This window comes from Xenia sp. Carnegie-2017, unplaced genomic scaffold (genome assembly GCF_021976095.1).
Source record: "Xenia sp. Carnegie-2017 unplaced genomic scaffold, XeniaSp_v1 HiC_scaffold_3, whole genome shotgun sequence".
Lineage (NCBI taxonomy): Eukaryota > Metazoa > Cnidaria > Anthozoa > Malacalcyonacea > Xeniidae > Xenia > Xenia sp. Carnegie-2017.
This window is the reverse complement of record NW_025813493.1, coordinates 7,039,878-7,067,335: the sequence shown is the minus strand read 5'-3', so window position 1 is coordinate 7,067,335 and position 27,458 is coordinate 7,039,878. Positions and strand designations below refer to the sequence as shown.

Genomic DNA, 27,458 nt, shown 5'->3' with positions numbered 1-27,458 from the left:
TTTCACCACATGGAATATCCCCCTAACATGGCAGCCAATAAAAACACTCTATAGGTCGAGTTTAAAAATAACTTTTGCCTTATTATGAACCTCTGCACGTGCAGTCACACTTGTAACTCTCCTTTTACAGTTGCCCCAAGAATGATGACACCCCCAGAAAAAACGTTCGCACTGCTATAATAAGCCGTGAGTTTGACTTGAGTTTAATTTATACTTAAATTGAGGTATGTCAAATAAAATTAATGCTATAAAAAGTCAAATAGAGATCAAAGAGTTGTACAACATAACAGAGTTCGGGAAATATTTAAACGAATACAATACCCTCCTTAGGCCAAACCTCATAGTATACCAATGCCAAATTCGGGAATATTTTTGTTGACGCCGTTTAACAAAGCACAAGTGTCATTCATTTGGCTGGTACGTTATTTGATAGTGATGGGGGAGGGAGGGGAGGGAGGGGAAGCAGGGTTTTCTTTTTACATGCATGTTTATTAGTTTGACATCAATTGTTATTGCAGTTTATTTCATGCATGTATATGATCGTCCTCTAATAATCGAGGATAGCTATGCCACTGAAAAGTCATTGAACTTGCATGACTTACAAGATTCACAAAAGGTATCATAAGGCTACAACTTTACACTGTTATACTTGCATTAAGATATCGCATGCCTGATATCATCTGTAGCTACATATTACATTACATTGTAACATGTAGCTACTTGCTCTGTGGTTATTTGAACTAATTATAAATAGTTCAAATAACCACAGAGCAAGAAGTATTTATGGTGCTAAATTATTATGAATGAATGGCTCAACTAACCACAGAACAATGAGTTTTGTCGTGCTAAACTACAAGTAATGTCAAGTCCAATCGAAGTGAAAAACAGTTTACAAAATAAATTAATTGTAAATGTCTGCTATGCACTGCAACTTTGTTTCACATAAGTTCACATTTCCTTAGGAATCAGTGCTTGCTGAATCTTTCTAATTCTAAATATCGGATGATTTTGGAGGGGAGTGCTCATAAAACTTGTAATCCCTTCTTGTAGCACTCTTCTGCACGTGCTAACTCGTGTGCCTGGATAAAATATGCCAGTTTTTATTAATGCAAAGCATATGCTATACTGCCTCGGGAGAAATTTGTGCCGATACCTTTGCATGTTTAAAAAACAAGTATTAAATACCGCTCGTGCATCCTCACGTGCCTTAAACTACTTCAGGACAAAAGCTGAATGTAAATAACTTAATCCTAACACACCACATATATAAAAGACACTTCAAAGGCAATGTGGTCATTGTGCAGGATAGCGCATTTGGCCTCGTTGGTGATAAAGACGAATTAAAGAAACTATTTCTTCATCTAATCAACATTTTAGACAAAATGTTAAGCTTACATTTTGTGAAAAGTTACAAAATCTTCAAAGAAAAATGTCAGCTACACTCCAAAAATGTTACAGCGTTGAAGAAACATCTACCTTCATACGTGAAACAGTCACTGGCATCACGACATGAAGACAAAGAACACTCAAGTTTCAACATTCTTAGTGTTGGTAGTGGCACAGGAGAAATTGATATCGAAATTGCAAACATCGTTGCTGAAGAACTGTGCAGCAATGGTAACTGGGAAAATATCAGAATTTTGAACCGTGCACTTGAGCCAAACAAGTTTCCTTGTGCTGAATATGAAGCTAATGTCTCCGCAATGATTGAAAACTCTCCTGCCAGCTATGAAATCATACCTCAAACGTTTAATGAATATCGTAACAGCGTGTCGAATGAAAGTGTAAAGTTTGATCTTATTCACTTCATTCAAAGTTTATACTATGTTGATATAGAGAGTGCTATTTGGTATTGTATGGTAGAAAAACTGAAAGAGTATGGACGTTTGGTATGTCTGGTAGGAGACAAGGATAACATTACTAATAAGATAATTAAACAAGCGAAAAATAAAACGATGACGAAAGACAATCATGATCTTCTGACGTCCGAAGGATTGGAAATTTCCAGTGAAATTGTAAAGTTTGCTAAGAAATACGGTTGGCATTATGTAATTTACTCAGTAAACTTGCAACTTGATGTCACAGACGTTTTCTTTCCAGATTCAGTAGAAGGTAACCTTTTATTGGACTTTCTGACGAATACAGAGAACTATCGTTGCAACGTTTCAGCGTTGGAACTCAATGAAACACTCGACTACATTAAACAGTTGTCTGTTGAGCGTAATGGTAGACGTTATAGTGAAAAAAAAGATTCACTTTTGATTTTATACAAGGACGAATGAATATTTGCGATGAACTTTCTTATCTTTTGCACACATTATCTTATTGCAACCTTTGCATTACTTTAAGACAATTTTGTTGAAATGTACATGATGAAGTAAGAATTGGTGAAATAAACTGAGTAAAGCAACCACTTAGAATTGGTAAAAAAACTGACGAAAGCAAACTAGAAATTTTGGCGGATGTTTTTAGGTTATAAATTCATTGTTTATATGAATGAATTAAAGGAGTTTGTATAGGTGCAAGATCATATTGACACAAAGTAAATTTCCATAGCAAGTGCATAATTATGTACAGACAGTATCTGGGAAACGAGTTATGAACAGAAATAATCTACTCTTCTTGTGTTAATCTTAAAGTTTTACATACGACAATTTTTTTGAATACAATATTTTCTTCTAATATGTTGAACTTTTGACATTGGTCGCTATTTGCTTGAGTCTTAAATTCGATTGTTTGCAATTATACCCCATAAGCCCTCAGCTCACCAAAACTGACTGATAGTGGACTAGATCAATTATCACTGATTTTGAAGTGCTTATAAGCACATTTCGGATTTATATTTATTCTGTCAGATCTCAAAAAGTTGTTTAACAACTTTCTAAATTGATTTTTGTAGCCATCAACTTTCCATAGTATAATTTGCCTTAATCCTACAACTAGAGATATCACATAAATTTATACCATCACATTTTAATGTTGAATGTCAATGTCTACGATCTACGCTGTATCTTATACAAGGTTTTTTAGGTAAGGATCTTTCCATATCTTTATTAAAAATGGTTTCTTTAAAATAACGGAAAACTACTCAAGTATCACATGAAAATCGTCAGTGATTTTATACAAGAGCAAATGAACATCTACAGACATTTGCACAACAAAACGTTTTTCATTTTGTACATTTTATCATCACTTATTACATTCTTTGCACTACTAAAATCTGCATGACAAATTAAGGATTTGTATAATAAGCCTGACTATAATAACCTAGAAACTTTAACACATATTTGAAGGTAATTAAAGTAGTGTTTATATTGAAGGTATGTTTAGGCGCAAACAAAGTAATATTAATACAAATTGACTTCCAAAGCAACCATGTAACTATGTACATGCAGAAAAAATTTAGAAAATTTTCAGAGATAGCTAATGTTGCCTATCTCATTTGTGACAGAGCCCCTTATCGAATTCACCCATTACAAACTAACCTCACATAAATGAGCCAGTGGCAAGAGGTGAGTCAAATCTTACGGTATATTGCATGTTACTTTGTTACGTAGGGCAGTGCTAAAGAAAGGAGTAAAGCAAGTGTGAAAACATTTCACCTTTTAACACTGCTATATCGGTCACAAGCCCAGGACTTGTAGCGTTTGCAAGAAAGTTAGCACTGTTAATGTTTAGGCTTTAAGTCATTTCGTTTTGATATGCACTTGAGCCATAAAATAAAACACTTACATGTATTACTATTAATATGTTATATATTTAAGCATTTGTAGTTTACAGTATTATTACGATAATGTTCTATATATTGATCTGCTATTCGTTTTCACGCTCTGTAGTTGCGTAATTTCAACGATGTTTACAGCAACGAATTGTTGCGAACATGAAATTTGATCCCAGTCATATGTTTTAAGCACATAAACATTAAATATAGTAGTTGAGACTTGAGCATAAAATTTACCGCTCAAATGTCAAAAACGAAAGGAGATACTTGATGAAACTTCGCATATTTATGCAAGTAATACCATGATGAAACAGACGCGGTTCAACTTCCATTTTTGGCGTTATTGCATTCATTCAACGGCAAATTCGATTGTTAATTACAAGAAGTACATTAGTCAAAGCAAACATGAGCAATAATATTTACAATTTAATACAAGTAAGTTTATCGAGTTTTTCCGATTGAGTTTTTTTAAGATAATTGGCCTGCAAGTGAAAGTCTTTGTTATTGAAAGTGAAACTGTATGTTAGTCCACACAAGTTCAATTTTGTGCGTATGAGAGCAACTTTGCTCTTCTTTTCACTAGAAAATCAATGGTGCATATTTTCAACTTGTTTTAGTAGTTGACATGACTATTTGAAATTCAATAAACCAATAGAAAACTCAATAAAACCTTATCTCATCGTGTGAATTATAGATGCTCTGCCTCTGAAGTGATAAAACATAAACAATCATCTATAAAACAATGCTTTATTACTCTTGGGAACAAACACCAACACACATGTCAACTTGCAATTCATAGATTTTATTTGCTACGTCTGTCAAACTTGGAAAATATTTACTCGTATAGATTAAAAAACTCTGTATCATGTACATTTCTATGAAATTATTAACAAAATAAGGCAAAAGTTGTAATAAGTAATGATAATATATACATTGTGTATACGTCTGTAGATGTTCATTCACTCTTGTATAAAATCAAAAGTGACTCTTTTATTTCACCATAACGTCTTCCATTACGTTCGAAAGATAATTGCTTAATGTAAACAAGTGTTTCTTTAAGTTTCAAAGCAGAAACGTTGCTACGATAATTCTCTGTATTCGTCAAAAAGTCTAGGAAAAGGTTACCTTCGACTGAATCCGCAAAGAATACATCAGTGACGTCAAGTTGCAGGGTTTTTGGGTGAATTTCATAATGCCAACCGTATTTTTTAGCAAGCTTTATTATTTCATCGGAAATTTCCAGTCCTTCGGAAGTCGCAAGATCATTATTGACCTTCGTCATCGTTTTATTTTTCGCTTGTTTAGTTAGAATCTTATTAGTAATGCTATCCTTGTCTCCTAGCAGACATACCAAATGTCCTTTCTTTTTCAGTTGTTTTACCATACAATACTAAATAGCACTCTTTAGATCAACATAGTATAAACTATGAATGAAGTGAATAAGATCAAACTTTACACTTTCATTCGACACGCTGTTACGATATTCACTGAACGTTTGAGGTATGATTTCATAGCTGGCAGGAGAGTTTTCGTTCATTGCAGAGACATTGGCTTCATATTCAGAACAAGAAAATTTATTTGGCTCAAGTGCACGGTTTAAAATTCTGATACTTTCCCAGTTACGATTGCTGAACAGTTTCTAGGCAACGATGTTTGCAATTTCGATATCAATTTCTCCTGTGCCACTACCAACACTAAGAATGTTGAAACTTGGGTGTTCTTTATCCTCATGTCGTGATGCCAGTGATTGTTGCACGTGTGAAGGTAGATGTTTCTTCAAGGTTGTAACATTTCTGGAGTGTTGCTGACATTTTTCTTTGAAGATTTCGAAGCTTTTCACAAATGCAAGCCCAACATATTGTCTTTAAAGTGATGATTAGATGAAGAAATATTTATTTCAATTCTCTTTTATCACCAACGAAGCAAAATGCGTTATGCGTTACCCACCACCTTTAAAGGTCCTTTTATATGTGTGCAAGGAATAATCATTTACATGGTGCTATTGTTATCACTTAGTTTCATGCACGCGAGAGATATATTCTATATAGGGTGACATAAATAAGTTATAATGCCAAGGGCAATCTTTTTATGGATGACTAAAAGCACACGACTCTGCACGTGCATCTGCAGGCGACTTGCTGTTATTGGCTGTAAAAAACGTCTTTATTTATTTGATTATAGCATTGTTTTTGTTTATTGAGATCTGCGAAAACAAATGTGCTGAGAAACTATACCAGACTACACTGTACTACGTCCCTATAAATAATAAAAAAATATGATGGAGTTGTTTAACAATAAATATACTCTCAATCACGCGATATCTCTGTCTCTGTATAAAAATGCTCTAAAAATAGCTATTTCATCCCCTTGTCAAAATTTACTGTTTATAATAGAGAGTGCGTCAGTGCATGGTGATTTTTCATTTGAACGTCCACTGGAGATCTATCTTATATACACTTCACATCAGTTACTCTCCGTTAAATGTTAAACGTTAAAACAATATTATTAAGAAAATTATAACTAGCTATAGGATGAAAATAATTTCTTTTGAATATTGTAACGCTCAGAAACTTCATTTGTGGGAAGTTTGGGTTAAATTTGATTGCAAACAACTTGTACGTTAATTTTTTTTATCTTTACTTCCGTCTTTGTGAACGAGGAGATTATCTTGCATTGAATTCAGTGCCAATGAAGATAAAATCTGCCGGAGGCATTTACACGGCGTTGTTTATCATGTTTTGTGATGAAACATATTTAAACTCACGCCTTTGGTGTCGCAGATAATATTTTATTGTAACAAACGTTGAACATCACTGCCCTTGAATGATTGAATCTTTAACTTTCACTCAAAGTATCCTTAACAGAAAAGAATATCATGTAATTATTGGAATATATTTCAGATGCAATTAATTGCTGATGAAAAAGTATATTTTCGTTGATATTTTGAGGTCTAAAACAAAATCCATCAATATGACCAAAATAAGATGAAATTAAGACTTTCATTACACTCAACTATCTCTCGTGATTGCTCACGTGCATGAATCTACTTAATGACAACAGCAAAGTGTGAACATTTAATTCAAACATGCAAATAAAAAACTGTCTTCGAAGCGAAAAGATTATTACACATTATTGATATACAACCATTCAAAAAGTATAATTTTTTGTTTGACAAACTTCGTTTGCAATTTCATGAACAACACATCGATGATTAAAGTAAATGGTTTGAACCCGGGAGTATCGTTATATGTTTGTAAATGTAGATCGTCCAGGTTGGTATAGTCCTGAGAAGGACTATTTTTGTTGTTGTTGAATGGATAACCAGATAACAAATACGGCTAACCTGACGTTTACTCTACATTTGACTCTGAAGATGACTACCGCTAAGGTTGTCGAAACGTCAGTCAACAACAACAAAAGCAGTCCTTCTCAGGACTATAACAACCTGGACGATCTACATTTACAAACATGTAACATCTATGATTAGCAACGTATGACGTCAAAGAAATCAAAGCCGTTCTCCACAAGACCAATTTATATTTATAGATCGTACCCGGATCACTTTTCATGTACAGCAGTGTTTACCATTGGATCCTGCAAACATGTTTATGCACACGTTAAAGAAATCCCTGACGATTTATACATTAACTATCACTTAAACCGATTCTTATAACTCAACATTGGATCTTCACAATGCGAATATTACGACATTCTTCTAACGCGAGTGCAATACGAATTGAAATTCTTTAATAAAAATCGTAAAATCACACGTTAATTATAGGTCATAAACTGTATTTTAAATTGTTTTCTATAAGTGTTGCTCATGTTGCTCTTCATGCATAATACAATGTTGCTTCGAGTCTTTTTCAAGAAATAAAAGATGTTTACTGTGTTTGCACAGGCTTATGCAAACCGAGGAGACCTTTGGGAGAACTCGAGAGCAGATCAGTGCACATGCTCGAGAGTTCTCACAAACGTCTCTGAGGTTTGCATAAGCCAGTGCAAACACGACAAACATCTTTTATTTCTTTTATAAAATAAAAATAATGCGAAACGACAAACATTTTAATTTTTCCACTAAAATGAATTCATGATCGATATGCAATTTTCTTTGACTGATTGATTGAATTATTAAAATATTAAAACTCCTATATATTAAGGGCCTGTTTATATGGAGCCGAGTTACCCGGCTGAGCGAGTTACTCGCCAAGCCGGGTAACTCGGCCCTTTATATAAAATGAATGCATTTCCCGGTGAATCGTTTATATGACACATCCGAGTAACTCGCCTTGCCGGGAACTCGGTTTGTGTCAGCGAGTTACCCGGCTAGGCGGAATGAATTTTTCCATATAAACGCATTAGCCGGGTAACTCGGCGAGGCGAGAAAATTGGCTCTGTTGGTACGCATGTGTACTAAGCCTTGTACTTGCAGCATTATTATACAAAAACATACACATATCATAATTTTCAATTTTATATTCACCCATTCCATTTTTGCTGCAAAACTGTGAGGCTTTTTAAAATCTCGCGCCTTTACTCGAAGTTAGCATAGCCAAACTTTATTTAAGACAAATGAACGGAAGTACTAGCCGAGTTACCCGGTGCCATATACACAGATCACTTTGTCAAACCCGGTTGAGCGAGTAACTCGCTAATGAATGCAAGAAAAAATTAAAAGTCAATGTTGTTATTGGTCATTAAATACATCTTAGCCTTATTAGAACAGATCTCCACCGGATTTTTGTGTTAAAATCATTTGCAGTTATGAGTGACAAGCTCTCCTATATTATACGTTCCTGCCAAATGTAAAGTGCCGATGTACATTATACAGAATGTATTATACCCTCATACATATATCCGTTTACAGAAGAAACGCATTGCAATTACTGTACATTGATATTCCCTAAAATGAATTTCTTTCAATCATGAAAACGTTGGACGATTTCAAAGATGAAGAGTTTTTGGATAAACATTTTATACCCCTTTATATGGAAAAGCCATCTGCACGTGTTAAGTCATGTGTTCGAATATTGGTCTGTTAGAATATTGCCTTAGGTACGAAAATTTGCTCCAATTCCCTTCAATTTTTAAATGTTTAAGTGACCTACTGACGTTTACAGCAAAATATTTGGAAGTTTAACATTCTCCAGCATTATACAAATGCAAAATTAGCGCTAGGTTCTTGCTCACTAGTAGAATATGTTCATAAACTTTTCATGTGTTTGCCACGTGCTTGAGATTACAACAATATCAGAATGTAAATAAGTTAAGCCATTTACATTTAAAAAATTTATTTAAAAGGCGATAGCCTAACAGATAAAGTATAACGCTTCTGGCTTCGCTGGTGATAAAACAGATTGGAGTAATCTCATCTTTCTAATCAACATTTTAGACAAAATGTTAAGCTTACATTTTGTGAAAAGTTACGAAATATTTAAAGAAAAATGTCAGCTACACTCCAAAAATGTTACAGCGTTGAAGAAACATCTACCTTCACACGTGAAACAATCACTGGCATCACGACATGAGGATAAAGAACACTCAAGTTTCAATATTCTTAGTGTTGGTAGTGGCACAGGAGAAATTGATATCGAAATTGCAAACATCGTTGCTAAAGAACTATGCAGTAATTGTAACTGGGAAAATATCAGAATTTTAAACCGTGCACTTGAACCAAACAAGTTTTCTTGTGCTGAATATGAAGCTAATGTCTCCGCAATGAACGAAAACTCTCCTGCCAGCTATGAAATCATACCTCAAACGTTCAGTGAATATCGTAAGAGCGTGTCGAATGAAAGTGTAAAGTTTGATCTTATTCACTTCATTCATAGTTTATACCATGTTGATCTAGAGAGTGCTATTTTGTATTGTATGGTAGAAAAACTGAAAGAGTATGGACGTTTGGTATGTCTGGTAGGCGACAAGGATAATATTACTAATAAGATAACTAAACAAGCGAAAAATAAAACGATGATGAAGGTCAATGATGATCTTCTGACGTCCGAAGGATTGGAAATTTCCAATGAAATTGTAAAGTTTGCTAAGAAATACGGTTGGCATTATGTAATTTACTCAGTAAACTTGCAACTTGATGTCACAGACGTTTTCTTTCCAGATTCAGTGGAAGGTAACCTTTTATTGGACTTTCTAACGAATACAGAGAACTATCGTTGCAATGTTTCAGCTTTGGAACTCAATGAAACACTCGACTACATTAAACAGTTGTCTGTTGAACGTAATGGTAGACGTTATGGTGAAAAAAAGATTCACTTTTGATTTTATACAAGGACGAATGAATATTTGCGATGAACTTTCTTTATCTTTTGCACACATTATCTTATTGCAACCTTTGCATTACTTTAAGACAATTTTGTTGAAATGTACATGATGAAGTAAGAATTAGTGAAATAAACTGAGTAAAGAAACTACTTAGAATTGGTAAAAAAACTGACGAAAGCAAACTAGAAATTTTGGCGGATGTTTTTAGGTTATAAATTCATTGTTTATATGAATGAATTGAAGGAGTTAGTATAGGTGCAAGGTCATAATGACACAAAGAAAATTTCCATAGCAAGTACATAATTATGTACAGACAGTATCTTGGAAACGAGTTATGAACAGAAATAATCTACTCTTCTTGTGTTAATCTTAAAGCTTTACATACGACAATTTTTTTGAATACAATATTTTCTTCTAAAATGTTGAACTTTTGACATTGGTCGCTGTTTCCTTGAGTCTTAAGTTCGTTTGTTTGCAATTATACCCCATAAGCCCTCAGCTCACCAAAACTGACTGATAGTGGACTAGACAATTATCACTGATTTTGAAGTGCTTATAAGCGCATTTTGGATTTTTATTAATTCCGTCACATCTCAAAAAGTTATTTAACACTTTTCTAAATTAGTTCTTGTAGCCATCAACTTTCCATAGTATAATTTGACTTAAACCTACAATTAGAGATATAACATATATCAATACGATCACATTTTAATGTTGAACGTCAATGTCAACGGTCTACGGTGTATCTTATACAAGGTTTCTTAGGTAGGGATATTTCCATATCTTTATTAAATATGGTTTCTTTAAAATAACGGAAAACTACCTAAGTATCACATGAAAATCGTCAGTGATTTTATACAAGAGCGAATGCACATCTACAGACATTTGTACAACAAAACGTTTTTCATTTTGTACACTTTATCATCACTTATTACATTCTTTGCATTACTAAAATCTGCATGAGATTTGTATGATAAGCCTGACTATACTAGCCTAGAAATTTTAACACATATTTGAAGGTAATTAAATTAGTGTTTATATTGAAGGTGTGTTTAGGTGCGAACAAAGTAATATTAATACAAATTAATTTCCATAGCAACCATGTAACTATGTACATGCAGAAAAAAATTTAGAAAATTTTCAGAGATAGCAAATGTTGCCATTCTCAATTATGACAGAACCCCTTATCGAATTTACCCATTACAAGCTAATCCCACATAAATGAGCCAGTGGCAAGAGACGACTCAAATCTTAAAGTATATTGCATGTTACTTTGTTACGTAGGGCAGTGCTAAAGAAAGGAGTAAAGCAAGTATGAAAACGTTTCACATTTTAACACTGCTATATTGGTCATTTTTAGAATAAATGTGTCAGAATAACCAGAGTTAGAAGCTACAAATTCCTGTTCAGCTTTGCAGAACTCATAAATTAAGAATCTTGCTATACAAATGTTATAATGATTTTATGTTGTGACATTGTTACAGCCTCGATTAAATATTTTACACTGACTGAATTTAATTGAAATTGAATTTTAATCTTTTTTATGCTTACAGTATTCCTTTATAAAGCTATTAAATGTGTTATATAGAAATTTTTTGGCTGGAGACCAAATGTAAACCTTAATCGGCTTTTAAATGTAGACCACTGGCTTGGTAATTTGTAAAAATAGTTGCCTACATATTTGATGTGAAGCATATAAATGATTTAAGTGATAAAAAATATAACACATTCACAAAAGAGGAGTATTTCTTTTTAGGTACAAATAGAAGACTTTAGATTTTAATTTTAGAATTAAATGGTATTTTACATTTGATAGCTATAAAGATAGTTGGGTTGCTTTGTAATGAAGTGTTGCTAAAGATTATCACTCAGCTTTACAAGCAGCATTCAATGGAGTATAAACTCCTAGGCAATATTGAGTACTGACAAGCATGGAGCTTCAATTTAGCAGCACAACATTTAATCCCTCGGCATTCACATCTCATAAACCAAATACATGAAAATTTTAACAATGGATTTGATTTGACGTTAAATTTTGCACTAAGATCTATGACAAATATTAACGGAAAACTTACTTGTTCACTTGAGCGTGAAAAGATGGTGGTTCTGAATTGAAACTCCCAGAATAATATTCTATCATTCGCCGACAGATGTATAGAAAAAAAAGCCATAGATGAATGCCCCCATATTGTACATAGTCCGTTTGGCTGTTACCAGTTATCGCGCTCTTCTTGAATGTTAATTTCATTTGGTCAATTATTTACCATAAGATTTTTCCCTCCAAAATTTAAAAATTTGGCTCCTAATTGTTCCTTTGGACCCAGTCTACTTCAATCGCTTAATAAAAGTCAATACGACGATCGCTTAATAAAAGTCAATTCACAGTAAGTACGAGCATTGGCGGCCCAGTAATCTGTTTAGGTTTTTTATGCCATCGATTTAGGTAGTAAATATATTTCTTGATTTATATGCAATGTTTGTCACGCGCGCTATCTCGCGTGAGTTACACGTATGTATGGCTTATGGGTCTTATATAAGAGTTGATGATCCAGGACTATATTTTTATATGACGTAAGAACCAGATAACAAATACGGCTAACCTGACGTTTACTCCTCATTTGACTCTGAAGATGATTACCGCTAAGGTTGTCGAAACGTCAGTCAACAACAACAAAAACAGTTCTTCTCAGGACTATACCAACCTGGACGATCTACATTTACAAACATGTAACGAAACTCCTGGGTTCAAACCATTTACTTTACTATATTTTTCATTTACAAAACCAAAGCTAAGACACTTGGTAACTGAAAATTTGCGCACACAGCTTAATCAACTGAGAATATTGTGGGGCAGATCCAGAATTTTATCCGACAGCATTCTCGCCAAATATCATTACATTCATGAATTATTAAAAAATATCGTTTATTTATTTGTTACACATGAACCTTTAAGGAATTTAAAAGAACTCCTTTCATGAATTTTAAGAAATTTCAACGTACAATATAATTCAATCAACTTACACATTCCATTGCAAAAATTCATTCGACGCTGTCTTGTGCGGGCAGCAAAGTAGTATAATTGGGTAAAATAATGTAGACAAAACTATTGAATTTATAAAGAATCGTTCCACAACACGACTTCAGTCTTTAAGTCCAAAAAATTGATCAAAGTGTGGCTCATGAGGTAAGGCTTGTCGTCGTGGATAAAATGTGATATCATTGGGATAATTGAGGAGGTTTGAGATGCACGAGGAGTATATATCAGCAAAACGAACAAGACGACGCGTAAAATAGGAAGGGTTATGATACGTACGAAACACACTTCCAAACTGTGGATTAAACATGATTTTGAGCTGTTCTCTGAAAAATAAGTATTTCTAACATAAACCCAGAAATCAATAAACTTTGGTTATGTTTTTTTATGTTGGTAACATGACAATGTTGTAATGATCAATTTGTCTTTCCTTCATCAGGTTTTGTCGCACGTGATTTTACAAAATGCATGTATATTGCTACAGTACATTATAAAAAAGATGAATTTAGTAAGAGGAAAAGTTTAGTTTAGAAAAGAAAATTATAAAAAAATTCGTTGAATATTGAAAAAAACGTTCTTAAAATGTTATTGGAAAGTGTAGAAAAAAATGAACAAAAAGATCATTCATTTTATGATGTTTTTAATTTACAGAACGTCCATTGTATCATACGTTTTTCCTTTGAAACACAGAGGCCGATAATCGAGGGGGGGGGGTTTATGTACTTGTATGTTTTAATTTTGTTAATCCATAACCACTAAGGTAGAACATGCATATATGAATATTTCCCCTAATTATCGAGCTTGCGCGGCCTCTTAAATAAGAAACTTCTTTCAGATGCCTCTTTTTAGATAATTTTTACCTCAACATGTAGCGTTCTCTTTTCCATTCTCGCAGAAGTTCATAGGCTTCATCAGAACTATCAGTCTGTAAAGTCAAAAAAAAACGTACACATTTATTTAAAAAATAAAAAAAACAAAGAAAGAGACACATAGAACTCGAACCAGATTAGAAGCGAAGATGAAAATTTTCAAAAGGAATCACACATAGTCTATTGTTGTTCAGAAAATAAGGTCCAGTATTTTACTGTATTTTACCTGAAGTGCTTCGATTAATTCCTGTAGAGACAGTAGCCAAGTCACCGATTTTTGAAATTCTTTCATATTTGATATTTTGATTTCTTTCTGAATGATATGGAAACAATTTAATATTCAATTACTCAATCTATAGATTCAATATTTTTAGACAATGAACACAAAATTTCTGTTTCAGCTCGAACATTTTATATTCGTATACATGTCATATCAAAATTAGTGCCTGACGAATGTTTTTGAAATGTCCTACCTCAAGATCATGAACAACCGCTCCAGCGCGCCATCCATGTTTAAGAGTTGGTCCCTTAGTATAAAATTACAAATTTGAAGGCATTATCACAGAAAAAGAATATACAGAAGAGTCACTCGTGTCGGAACCATTGATGGTTTTGTCCTCGCGCATGTCGTGCCGCGCATGGTGGCCGCCATTATTCCAGCCAGATGATTAGGGTTTTTGACTTTTTCCAAACCTTTAAAATGATCCGAAGTCATTTCTTGAGTCAAAATATACTTGAATTCATTATTAACTATTGACGTCATTTATTTTAATGGTTGGAAACAAGTGAGAAATCCTAATCATCTGCCTGGAATAATGGCCGACATGAGGACACATTGTACACCAGAGTGACCCTTCTGTATAATCTTTATTTTGTGATATTATACTCTTTTACACAGCAAGACAGAACGTGATGTAATAAAATATGCAAACGTGTCATAATCAAATATTTAAACGGATCAAAATCAATCAACAGATATTTTACTTTTACAAGATTCAGTTAAAAGGAAGAAAACTGATTAAAAATAACAATATCTAGCAGTTTCATCGCTAATTTATATAATATTATATAATAACCAAAAGAACTTGAGAATTTTATTGGTCGAGAGCTATGATCAAAAAGAACTGACGTCACAGAAATTTCTTGTAAAAACTCACACTTAAAAAAGTTAGTGTCTAGATACACAGACACCCAGGAACCCGGACACCCATGGCTTCCCAAGCCCTTAGCTTATAATTTCAAGATTTTACAACAACACCAAGCTCTAGTTTGAGCTATAGATCATACTGCCACACAATATTGTCAATAATTACAAGCGTTGTACAATCCCTTGTTAATCAATAACCACAATTGATTTCTATAAAAACTACTACAGTAGAACGTGCATATGTGAATATTATCCCCCCCCCCTCCCCCCAATTATCGATGCTTCCCGGCCCTGAAATGGAAGTATTGTCATTTTGATATTTACCATCAGATCACTGAACACGTGATCACCAAAATAGAGAACTTTAGGTCCGTACCAACCAGTAAACTTCATAAATTGTTCGACATTTCCCTTAATTTTTTAAAAGTTTATTCAACAAGTTTTTGTTATCAGGAGACAATTTTGCAAAGTATACAACACATGTACAGTTATCACAATAATTCACACAGAAACGTCTTTTACTTTGAAAAACAACATTAATAAAAAAAATAAAATATTCTATCCTATTGGTCTCAATCGAAACAAAATTTATTGAACTGAGCTACACTTTATATGATTAAAACAATAAGTTAAAATACCTCTGCATACAGTTCTCCGCTATGAAAATGGCTGACTCTTTCCCATGTCTTCACTCCCCGACTGTCGAGACGTCTGAAAGGTCTTTTTAACATAAAAGAACCAAAAAGATATGTATTTTTTATTGGTTCCATGTAAATATTCAATTAAAAAAGTTCGAGTCATTCTATTAACTCAACAAATAGGAGATTTACATAATTGCATCAACACGCTAGAATGTTATTACAATCGCTTTAATCCCCACAGTTTACCCTGCTGAAAAGCTCAATCCTGTTCCATCAAAAGGAGTTCATCTAAAGTGTCCTTTATTCTTGATTTGGAATTTTAGTATGATATTATGATGCTGATATTGCTTTAAATGATGGTGGATGGCTGATACGCGTTTCTTGCATCAAATATCACATGCATCAACTATTTGATAAAAATGTCAAGATCGTCTGACATTAGATAATCTGTCTGTTATATTGGAAAATGTAGATTCTTTAATAGCTGAGAATAGATTATTGCATTATATTCAATATATTGCTTTCCTGACTTTCCAGAGCAGTTATAAATACAGGCCACAGCAGGAGGCCTTTTAAATAAGTACGTGAAAGATGAATTTGATACAAAACATGAAATTTCTCACCTTCAGGTATTTACCTTCATCCGATGGAAGCCAAATCTTTAACTTACTTATTTACCCTCACCTGTCAGTGCGTTGATAAAACGCTGGCTTTCGAGCACTTGTTATAATAACATCAAACAACTCCATCCATTGTTTGTCAAGCATATGTTCCATGCCTTTGTTCCTGCAAAAGAACCATGACTTTACAGGAACCGCAGAGGATCTTCTTATTGGGACGAGGGAGGGGAGGCTTCTCAACAAAATATCTGTCATCATGGGAAAACAACTGCAGAGGATTTTTTATTGGGATGAGAGAGGGGAGGCTTCTCGACAAAAAAACGGTCGTCATGGGGAAACAAGATTCAAAATTTCAAAATTGCAGGAAAATTATTGGGAGGACATAATCATTGGGTGGAGATGAACCTGCAATCCCTGCTTAAACATAAATTAATGATTTTTTTAAAATATATACTATCATAAAATTTAAGAGCAAATAGGTCTTTTCCATTGATTGCCTTAAAAACAATGTACGTAAAGTAAAAGGAAACAGTTGATTAATTTTGGATGATTTTTAAAAACAATGTGAAGCCACTATGTGAAGAGTGAATCTGTACAAATTCTTTAAATTCTTCTCAATCCAAGTATATAATTTCTTTTGCACAAAGTATAGCAAGTTTTCATATGCTGCAACTGTAAAGACCATACTGTGCGGTTAGTTTAAAATATTGTCAAAACATATTTACTTATCTCAAGGTAAACTTACACAAAACTTATATCACTGTTCGTGATTAAGAAGATATGTTTCCCACACGCAATTATACTCTCCAGGAAGTCTTTTAAATGTGGATTTGGATGTAGATATCGACCTAGAAACAATAAAATATTAAATGCTATGAAAGGTTCTAGATTTTCTATCAAAGTGCAGCAAATTTTTTGATGGGAGTGATTTTTAGTAATTGATATGAAAGTCATTTTACAACCTTTTATGTAATACCGTATACTTCGGTTTGTTTTCAATATTTTATAACTGATTATATATACATATAGTAGCTATTGATTATTAGTTCTATGTCTTCAGTTTCACTGCTTACGCTAAAAATACAAAAACCTTACATTTAATGGAAACTTGTAGATTTACACCTCACGTTTTAGACTTTACGTGTTAAACCTTACATTTTACACCTTGCATTTCACACCTTACGTTTTACACCTTATGTTTTGCACCTTACGTTTCACACCTTACGTTTTACACCTTACGTTTTTTACGTTTCACACCTTACGTTTTGCACCTTACGTTTTACACTTTATGTTTCACACCTTATTACACCCCATGTTTTACACCTTACGTTTTGCACCTTATGTTTCACACCTTACGTTTTACACCTTACGTTTTGCACCTTACGTTTTACACCTTACGTTTCACACCTTACGTTTTACACCTTACATTTTGCACCTCACGTTTCACACCTTACGTTTCTCCCTTACGTTTTACACCTTACGTTTTGCACCTTGTTTCACACTTTACGTTTTACACCTTACGTTTCACACCTACGTTTCACACCTTGCACACTCCATTTGCCTGTTTCACACCTTTACACCTTACGTTTTGCACTTTACGTTTTACACCTTACGTTTCACACCTTACGTTTTACACCTTACATGCATACGTTTACACCTACGTTTCTCCCCACGTTTTACACCTTACGTTTTGCACCTTACGTTTCACACCTTACGTTTTACATTGAATTTTTTTTAACTACCAAATTTAACATACGTTACTGTTATAAGCATTTCGACATTTTGTCAACTAATTACGCACGAATTTTACATTTCAAACTGTTGTAAAACAGCGAAAGCTTAGTGAGACAAAGATTGAAAGAGATTACCAACGTCTTTCTCTACAGCAGCTGCGATTTTCCCAGATCTATGAACATCTCGCACAGATTTCTAGTTGAAAAACACAAACTTGTTTTGAATTGTTTAGTGAACATGACCTACAAAACATGGACTCTTGACATTTTGAGTTACTAGAAAAAAATTTTCAAAAGTAGTTAACGAACCAACCTGGCAATCTTGGAAAACGTACGAAGGATCGTAACCAATGTTGTTTTGAGAAAAATACTGGGAAAAAGAACGATTTTTTATAAGTAAAAGAACAATGACTGGAAAATTTTTTTAATTAATTATTTATTGAAAACTGCAATCTACAGTTGTCAAATAACAAAATTTTACCACTATAGAAGGACATACAGAATGTTTTAGTACGGCCTAACATTTTTTAACAAAATCAGTTTATCAGCACTTCTGATATGATAACAATTCATTTATGAACAACGAGAGGATTTGTCCATTAATATTATATTTAAGAATAAGTTTATGCTATATTAAAATAACGTTAAATATAGCTCTCAATTTATAAATGCTCAATTCCTGATAGGTTTGCGCTGCTCGTTTCAGAGCATGTTGTGACAAATTTGGCTATGTGTTGCAAAATGTGTTGAACAGACATCAGGGAAAAGTAGCATTTATGAAACTGGGATATATAAGGCAGACTTTGAAGTAAAATCCCTGAAATATACTTGCTCAGCATAAATTGTCGAAACTGCCGAATGAATTGGATGAAAGAAAGCTGTTTGATTTATATGATAATGTATTGCTGTACCACGCATGTTGAATAAAGGTAGTCTGGCCCGGATACGAGTTCATAAGTTTTTCCAAGACTTTAGAAGAAAGTTGAAAAAATGCTTCGTTCGTCATCATTTTGAATAAAACTATGCAGTAAATGCAGTTCATGTAAAATCTGAACACATACTGTCATAAGAGAGAGAAAATGAACGATAACTGTTATTATTATATGGCAAGCGTCACGTCCGACAAAATGGCACGATTGATTGGCTCAGAAACATTTTTGCCTATCCATTATTTTCCCGTAATCGACTACGGTCCATAACGCATAATTTTACTGCCAAATGTAAAAAAACTTCGTAATGGAAACCGCAAAACGCAAAATAAACGAAACAATAAACCATTTACGAAGGTGATTCGAAGGAAAAACTCTTGGAAAACAGTTTAACTATCCGGACGATACAATTTAAAACGATTTATTTTTTATGGACAAAAACTAGAAAAGTGAAAACCAACCCGTAAAAACAACATGGAGGATAAAAAAACAAAGCTTCGTTTCATGTCAAATAATGCCATATAATAATCCTTTTAATAACCTCGTTTTCTCAGCCTTTACTGAGAAATATCAGACTTCTGTCTTTTTGTACAAACCTCGCCCGACGGGCTCGGTCTGTACAAAAACACCTCGGTCCGTTATTTCTCCGCAAAGACCTCTAGCTAGGTTATTAAGGGCTTATTAAGTCATCCACAATATTTAGTCAATATATTTTTCAAGGTCTTTTCCAGAAATGGAAATTCCAATCGTACAAGTTTTTATAAATGCTCCGTGGAGTGCAACATAAACTACGCAAATATTCAATCAGTTCATTATGTAGAGTATGCGTTGCCATAAACTACGCAAATAGCCAATCAATTAAATGTGTAGAGTATGCGTTGCCATAAAACTACGCAAATAGCCAATCAGCTCATTATGTAGAGTATGCGTTATACGCAAAAGCCAATCATTATGTAGAGTGCGTTGCCATAAACTACGCAAATAGCCAATCAATTAAATGTGTAGAGTATGCGTTGCCATAAACTACGCAAATAGCCAATCAGCTCATTATGTAGAGTATGCGTTGCCATAAACTACGCAAATACCCAATCAATTAAATGTAGAGTATGCGTGCCATAAACTACGCAAAAAGCCAATCAGCTCATTATGTAGAGTATGCGTTGCCATAAACGCAATAGCCAATCAATTAAATGTAGAGTATGCGTTGCCATAAAACTACGCGAAAAGCCAATCAGCTCATTATGTAGAGTATGCGCCATAAACTACGCAAATACCCAATCAATTAAATGTGTAGAGTATGCGTTGCCAAAACTACGCAAACAGCCAATCAGCTCATTATGTAGAGTATGCGTTGCCATAAAACTACGCAAACAGCCAATCAGCTCATTATGTAGAGTATGCGTTGCCATAAACTACGCAAATACCCAATCAATTAAATGTGTAGAGTATGCGTTGCCATAAAACTACGCAAAAAGCCAATCAGCTCATTATGTAGAGTATGCGTTGCCTATCATAAATATTTTTATAACAAATTTGCACTTCTATTATCACTGTCGATAATTTTAATGTGACAACACCATGTCTTGCGATATAAGATTTACAGCAATTTCCAAAAACGTTTTCTTCACTACTTGCAGTGGCCATTTTGCAAAATTACAATATAACGTGTGTTGCATTTTATGGGCCAACAAAGTCAAATTCTTGACTTGCGCACGACAAAACCTGAACTCTCCTGAAGTTTCCTGAGAGCGAGTAAGAAGTCGTCGAAGTTGCTTGTTATCAATGTCTGCGGAGTCGATCACTTCCGCTGAAAGCTGTGATTGAGCGGTATCATTCATTTACTTAATAATTGCTAATGGTGCATAAATTAATTACTCATTACAAATATTTTATTAGCTAAGTGCCCCATTCCTTGTCAGCTTGGGCATATTTTACACAGTCGATATCACTATTATTTCTTTCATTTGTGATAACACCATGTCTTTAAGTCTACAGTTAGAAGATTTACAAGAATTCGTGAAGATCTACGCTTCAGAATACAACAAGCCAGAATTTCATGATCGCATTCTTGTGTTTGATGTCGTGGCAGACGGTTTGGAAAATAAAACATTGCTTGCAAAGAATTCAATCGATGAAGAGAAAACAGGAGAAAATTCATTGAATGCCAAGAATCCAGATGATCAAGAAAATATTATCGAAGATGATGTAAAACCTAAAGACGACAATATTGAAAGTGAAACAGGAAATACTTCCGCGCAAAGTGAAAGCACTTTGACAGATAACAAGGAAACGCAATTTGGCATTGGAGATTTACAGTCTAACTCAAACGATGAAATAAATGATTCAATTAACATTCGAGAACACAAGATTTTTGTGCACAGCTCGTGGCTAGCTGTACAAAGCAACTATTTCCGCTCACTTTTCCTGTCAGGTAGTTGTTACTTACGTGTCATGTCATGTCTACAATTAGATGCAAATATTGTGTTAACAGTGGATACTACATTCGGCAAATTTCCGCTCACTTTTCCTGTCAGGTAGTTGTTACTTACGTGTCATGTCATGTGTACAATTAGATGCAAATATTGTGTTAACAGTGGATACTACATTCGGCAAATTTCCGCTCACTTTTCCTGTCAGGTAGTTGTTACTTACGTACCATGTCATGTGTACAATTAGATGCAAATATTGTGTTAACAGTGGATACTACATTCGGCAAATTTCCGCTCACTTTTCCTGTCAGGTAGTTGTTACTTACGTACATGTCATGTGTACAATTAGAAGCAAATATTGTGTTAATAGTGGATACTACATTAGGCAAATTTCCGCTCACATTTCCTGTCAGATAGTTGTTACTTACGTACCATGTCATGTGTACAATTAGATGCAAATATTGTGTTAATAGTGGATACTACATTCGGCAAAAATTTCTTTCAAAGACAAAAGATTAAATATGTCCGCAGTCCGCACCATATTTGTATAAGTCACAAGGAATAAGCTTACGAATGAACGAAGTGCTGAGGGAGTGCGAGCTCGGGCATTATATAAGAATACTGTTAATTTCAATAATGTTTTACAAAAAGCTTACTTTTAAGGTGTTTTTTAAAATATAAGGCTTTATGAACCTGTAGCAGGCATCTCATAAAACCTTAAACTATTTACTTGCAGACTTTAAAGAATCCAAATCTAGAGAAGTTCATCTGATGATCAGCGAATCAGAGGAAACGTCTCATTTGTTGATGCTGGAGGCTATTTACAACTCTGACATATTAAATGAAGCTAGTGTAGAAGACCTTCTGGCCGTGATGGAGCTGGCTGACAAGTACGAGTTGCGCTTTCTTTTCAGGAAATGTAAATACGTTCTCAAAACCCGCGTGACAACTCTAGATACATGTCGACAGATTATGCATATAATTAAAGAGAAGCACGATTTTGGCAATGTTGAAGATCTTCTACATACAATGGAAGTTATTATGGGCAACAGTTTTGGGCTTTTAGAACAACATGTTAGAACAGAAAAATTTACGAATCAGTCAAAACCTTTCATTAAACATCTTTTGCATAGTGTCACTCTTCAAACACGTCATGAGAATACCGTGTTTCAAGCACTCATGCATTGGATGGAGGTTAACAATGTTGATCCAGATTCCCTAGGAGATGACGAAGATTTCTTGCAATCAGTGCGATTTGAATGTTTGTCAGTTGACTATTTGTACAACGTTGTCAAAAAACATCCAGTTGCAAACAAAATGCCAGGATTCAAAGATTGTGTTCTTTCTGCCATGACTTATCATGCTTTGAAGGTGGAAGCCTCCCTGAATGATACTGCTCCCAGACCTCGACAGTCACTTCCCCCAACGACACCTTTATTCACTTGGATTGTTCCAAGATCACAATTTAAACATAACAGCACGCAAAATTTAACTTCAGATTTTTTTTTTCTTTGTGGCTACAAAGCAAAGATGCTGTTGAAATATCGTTCACATGACGCTAGCAATTATAGATTTCTAGTCGTGTTGACCCTTCTTGAGTTGCCAGAAAAAAGTAATGTTAATTTAACCTGTTACATAAATACACCTGATTCAGAATCCTTTGAGCCAAAATTTTTTCCGGAGACGAGGTTCAACTATAGTGTGTTCACACGCGTTAATCCGTCACAAAGTACTCCTCAAATTCAAATTAACACGAGATACATTGATCAAGACGTTGTTATAAATATAAGAGTTGATTGAAACCGGGAGAAGTATATACCATGAACCATTGATTTATGACATTTTTGAAAGCAAAATAATTAGTTAAACGATGCTGTTGAAGTTGAAATTATCTATTTTGCTAAATTAATCTTCTATAACCAATGACTTAATGGTAAAGTATTTACAGTTCCCTGTTTTACTGAAAACTTTTTGGTTGAAAACAGGAGCCTCAAAATAACTTATATAAATGCATGAAAGCAATTGCACGGTGTTTAGACGTATAGCTATATATTTCAAGAAACTTGATGCCCATGAAACCCCATGAAACTTGTATCTAGTCTAGTTCCTCTAGTTTTTAAACAAAAATACAACGAATAAAATCATAGTTTGAAGACTTTTTAGTAACTGGGTCACCATTTAATTAATTAATTTACACATAATTAAATGAAGGAAAGAAAATGCATAATTCCTATTTTTCATGAAATTAGAAAGCATAGAGGAGAAAAAACGGGAGGTTTTTGTTATGAAAGGTACCATCTTAACTCAAATGCATAGAAAAGGTAAAGGTTGAATTAAGTTACAAATTTGTTTGAAACATTGCGCTACGAAGATTAAGGTAATTATAGGATCATTCACTTTTTGTGAAAATAAAAGACATTTTTGCTTTGAAAAGATATGTGTCAAAACAGAAAAAATATTCGATTTTGCAGCTTTTAAGGCATTTTTATGCCGAGATATTGTTATAAGAGCTTTTATACAGCAAAAGTATATTAGTAATTAGGACTTGATATAATATTTTGTGATATTTTCACAATCTCGATCATATGCTTAAAGCGTGATGTTTATGACATCAATCCACTACGTTTTGTGACTGTGTATTTATTTGCTACATGTACGTACTGCGTACCTATTTTATTGCAGAGAGCGTAAATTGACTTCATCCACCTACACTACACTATGGTGATCTAACAGAGCTGTGTTAAAGTAAAAGTTCAATAAATAAAAATAGACATTTTAAAGATTCAAGCGCTGTTTTGACTACAGCAATACGGTATACATTGCTAAAACGCAATCTTTTGTAGTAGCGGTTAAAATTTTAGAATTACTGGAAGTTCACATTTCAATCTAAAACCACATAATAAAAATATACAGAAGAGTCACTCTATCGGAACCTCTGATGTTTTTGTTCTCGCGCATGTCGTGCCGTGCATGGTGGGCGCCATTATTCCAGCCAGATGATTAAGGTTTCTGACTTTTTCCAAACCTTTAAAATGATCCGAAGTCATTTCTTAAGTCAAAAAATACTTGAATTCATTATTAAATATTGACGTCATGTAATTTTAATGGTTGGAAACAAGTGAGAAATCCTAATCATCTGGCTGGAACAATGGCCGAGATGAGGACACGTTGTACACTTGAGTGACCCTTTTGTATAATCATTATTCTGTGCAAAAACTATGATAAAAACGGATACATGACACTCCACGCTATTCTTATTTACGTATTTTTTTTTTTTGGTTTTGCAATTCGTCACAACTTGGAAGCTGTGACGTTGTTGGTCAAACAATTATTGTTTTAATAATTTTGAAATATAACATCTTGTTTTTTTAGAAAACACCGATCCCACTGTAAAAAAAATAACATGACATCCTATTTGCATCGCCATGCCACATGATACACGACTTTGCCGTGCAAAAAGGTGGAAGTCGATAATGCCCTCTCCCTTCCGGGAAATTAATACATATTTCTATGAAGCAATTATACCTCAAATACGTTTGCCATTAGTGTTGCCGCACTACTTGCAAATAGATCAATCATATGTCTCATTCTTGGTCTTTCCTAAATCACGATAAAGATCATTGTCAAGAGTTTTGAAGACTTGTGAATCTCTTAGCGCGTGCATAAAGCGTAGCAATATGTGGACAAAAGATATGAAAAGCAATACATACAACACTCAATTTGTTGTTTTCGTCTCTCTTGGCGAGAACACGGAACATTTTTAGTAATTGATGTGCACTTAAAAGATTCATGTATCGTAAGAAAAAAAGCACTGACGGCAAATGAACAGTATAAGGAACAAACAGTAAGGCCACTCTACTCAGCGCTTTTCCATTTATAAGAAAATTTCCAAGGAAGTTTCTACTGGTAAAGAGAGAAAAGCAGACAATGGGAAGGTAAATCTAATGAAACGAAAATATCTTAGAAAGAGTGAATTGCATCCTTCATTACGCATATGTCTAGCATAGTGGTATTCAGTAAAAGGCATTTTCTGACCTATAGGAGCATTGAAACTACAACCAATTATGTAATCAAACATGAACCGAGTTGCGCAGTGAAGTGTTTTGTTTCTCCTATTTCTGCAACTACGACTTATGCACATGCAGTAATCAACAGACATTCAATTTCTAATGCTTGAATTGAATCATTCATTCAGGCTTCCCACCTTGGTAAACAAATATATTTAGTGGGTCAGATAAAAAGTAAAAACTGCTTTTGTTTTCTCATCAAGGCCCCCTAAATACATACAAAACACTCACGAAATTGCAAACAGTATGAATGACGTTAGTTTGACATAATTCTCTTGCGTACGAGGCAACAACATTTTAGCATTGAAGATGACCAACAAGAGAATTGTTAATATTTCTTACATTATTATCTCTAGTTGGTATAATTTGATCATTTCCAATATGAGTCCCACGATATAATTGTTGAATTTCCTCTTCACTTAATTGCTGATGACCTCTGAACAGAGCAAAGAATTTATTTCCTCAAAAAGCAAGCTTTGTCAATTATTAAACCGTTCAAAACCAATAGTACATTATAGAAGTAGAATCTTCAATTAAATTAAGGCCCTTTTATTAAAACATTAACATTGAATTCATTATAAAGACATCACACAGTACTGCAGTGCAGCCTGCATAGTTCTAACTTCAACTATTTAAGTTCTAAAAGATTACCATTATAAATTTTTTTAGAAATCTATTGTTGTCACAATCAGTAAACACGACAATATTTGCACGTAGGGGTTAAAATTTGTGTTGGCTACGCTACTGTCAACATGATTCAATTTTATCTAGACTTTTACAATCAGTTTGAAGAATTTGAAGTTGCGACAAACCAGAGCAATTTGTTACAAATTATTTAAACAAGCTAAAACAGCGTAGATAAATGTTACAATTTCAATGTCCTTTTATCCTTTATCGTTTTAGCTGTATCAGATACTCCTAACCTTAAAGATATTTACGATATAAAACATCTCACCTGTACGCAGTGCCAGGCATTATATTTTGATAGGAATCAATTTTCATCATAATTCCCTGTATGAATATAGATGACCAGAATCAGTTTGTGCATTAAACACGAACTTAGAAAGATTTTACTTTTGCAAAACGAAGTAAAGTTTTACAATGAAGAATGAATTTTCTCTAAAAACATGCATGCGGCTTTTTTCTTCAAAACTGTTGATTCATGCAGTCATAACTACTAACTGACTTTTTTTCATATGAAAACAAAACATCAAGTGTTTTAGATTACTTGCTAATAGCTAGTTTCCTGAATTCAACTTTATCAGAAATAAATTTTTACAATCCCCAGCAAGGTATATGATTGTTAAAAATTAAACGTTGTAATAATTGTGATAAGTATACAAATTTGTCTTTCTTTTAGAGTCATTCACTCGTTAAATTTAGTACTTACCTTATTTATGTCGATATGCAGACCACGTATGACAAAATCGGGATCGTACTCCATGACCTGCAGCTCATTTGGGTACTAAATTGAGTATTAACAAGGAAATTTTAACCAACTTGATTTTTGCCCCATTTCTTGTTGATTCGTATTTAGAAATTTCCCAATTTAATGAAGGTTATGAAATGGTCAAAATACGCACGTTGTAATCGTCGATAAGTCTTTTCAAAGCCATTTGATATATTAAACTGTTCAATTCATCTGTATAGTGTGCCAAAGTGTAATCGTAGTCGAAGCCATACACGGCAATGTCTCGCAAGCTGAGTTCATTATTTACGAACACTGACTTTTCATTCATCATTTTACAATGCCCAGTCTCTGCAACAAAGAATTTACTGCTTCAAATAAGAAGGCAGAAATTAAAATGAATTTAAATTTGTTTGTGTAGCTACCTAACAAACTTTACAAAATAAACGTACAAGTTAATTAACAGATTATATTTTTTTTTCATTTTGAAAAAGAAAATTATATAGTAATATGTTAACAGAAACATGTAATAGTAACAAGAGTTTTTCTAAGACAAAGCAGAAAGGACATTTTTTGTCTCA

General features: G+C 33.8%; 3 protein-coding genes, 1 long non-coding RNA gene and 1 pseudogene across 4 annotated transcripts; 2 read left to right on the top strand and 3 right to left on the bottom strand.

The window, feature by feature from the left end:
• The first annotated feature begins 1,382 nt into the window (after positions 1-1,382).
• On the top strand, positions 1,383-2,282 carry LOC124454151 (histamine N-methyltransferase-like). The gene has a single exon (XM_047004960.1). The coding sequence runs from the start codon at positions 1,383-1,385 to the stop codon at positions 2,280-2,282; it is 900 nt and encodes a 299-aa protein (XP_046860916.1).
• Positions 2,283-4,676: 2,394 nt separating this feature from the next.
• On the bottom strand, positions 4,677-5,452 carry LOC124454150 (annotated as a pseudogene).
• Positions 5,453-9,036: 3,584 nt separating this feature from the next.
• On the top strand, positions 9,037-10,149 carry LOC124454733 (histamine N-methyltransferase-like). Its single transcript, XM_047005503.1, has one exon. It carries the CDS (start codon positions 9,119-9,121, stop codon positions 9,995-9,997), a length of 879 nt encoding a protein of 292 aa, XP_046861459.1. The 5' UTR covers positions 9,037-9,118; the 3' UTR covers positions 9,998-10,149.
• A 393-nt stretch (positions 10,150-10,542) lies between these two features.
• On the bottom strand, positions 10,543-12,463 carry LOC124454734. Its single transcript, XR_006951586.1, has 2 exons — positions 12,076-12,463; positions 10,543-10,668 (listed from the first exon to the last, which is right to left on the bottom strand). It is a non-coding gene; the product is annotated as an uncharacterized LOC124454734 (long non-coding RNA).
• Positions 12,464-12,744: 281 nt separating this feature from the next.
• On the bottom strand, positions 12,745-27,217 carry LOC124454149 (5'-nucleotidase domain-containing protein 3-like). The gene is made up of 15 exons (XM_047004957.1): positions 27,053-27,217; positions 26,860-26,934; positions 26,425-26,480; positions 25,812-25,905; positions 24,928-25,002; positions 18,358-18,414; positions 18,180-18,240; positions 17,057-17,159; positions 16,376-16,477; positions 15,689-15,833; positions 15,375-15,461; positions 14,377-14,430; positions 14,130-14,216; positions 13,895-13,959; positions 12,745-13,360 (listed from the first exon to the last, which is right to left on the bottom strand). Exons 1-15 carry the CDS (start codon positions 27,209-27,211, stop codon positions 13,141-13,143), a joined length of 1,440 nt encoding a protein of 479 aa, XP_046860913.1. The 5' UTR covers positions 27,212-27,217; the 3' UTR covers positions 12,745-13,140.
• Positions 27,218-27,458: the final 241 nt, after the last annotated feature.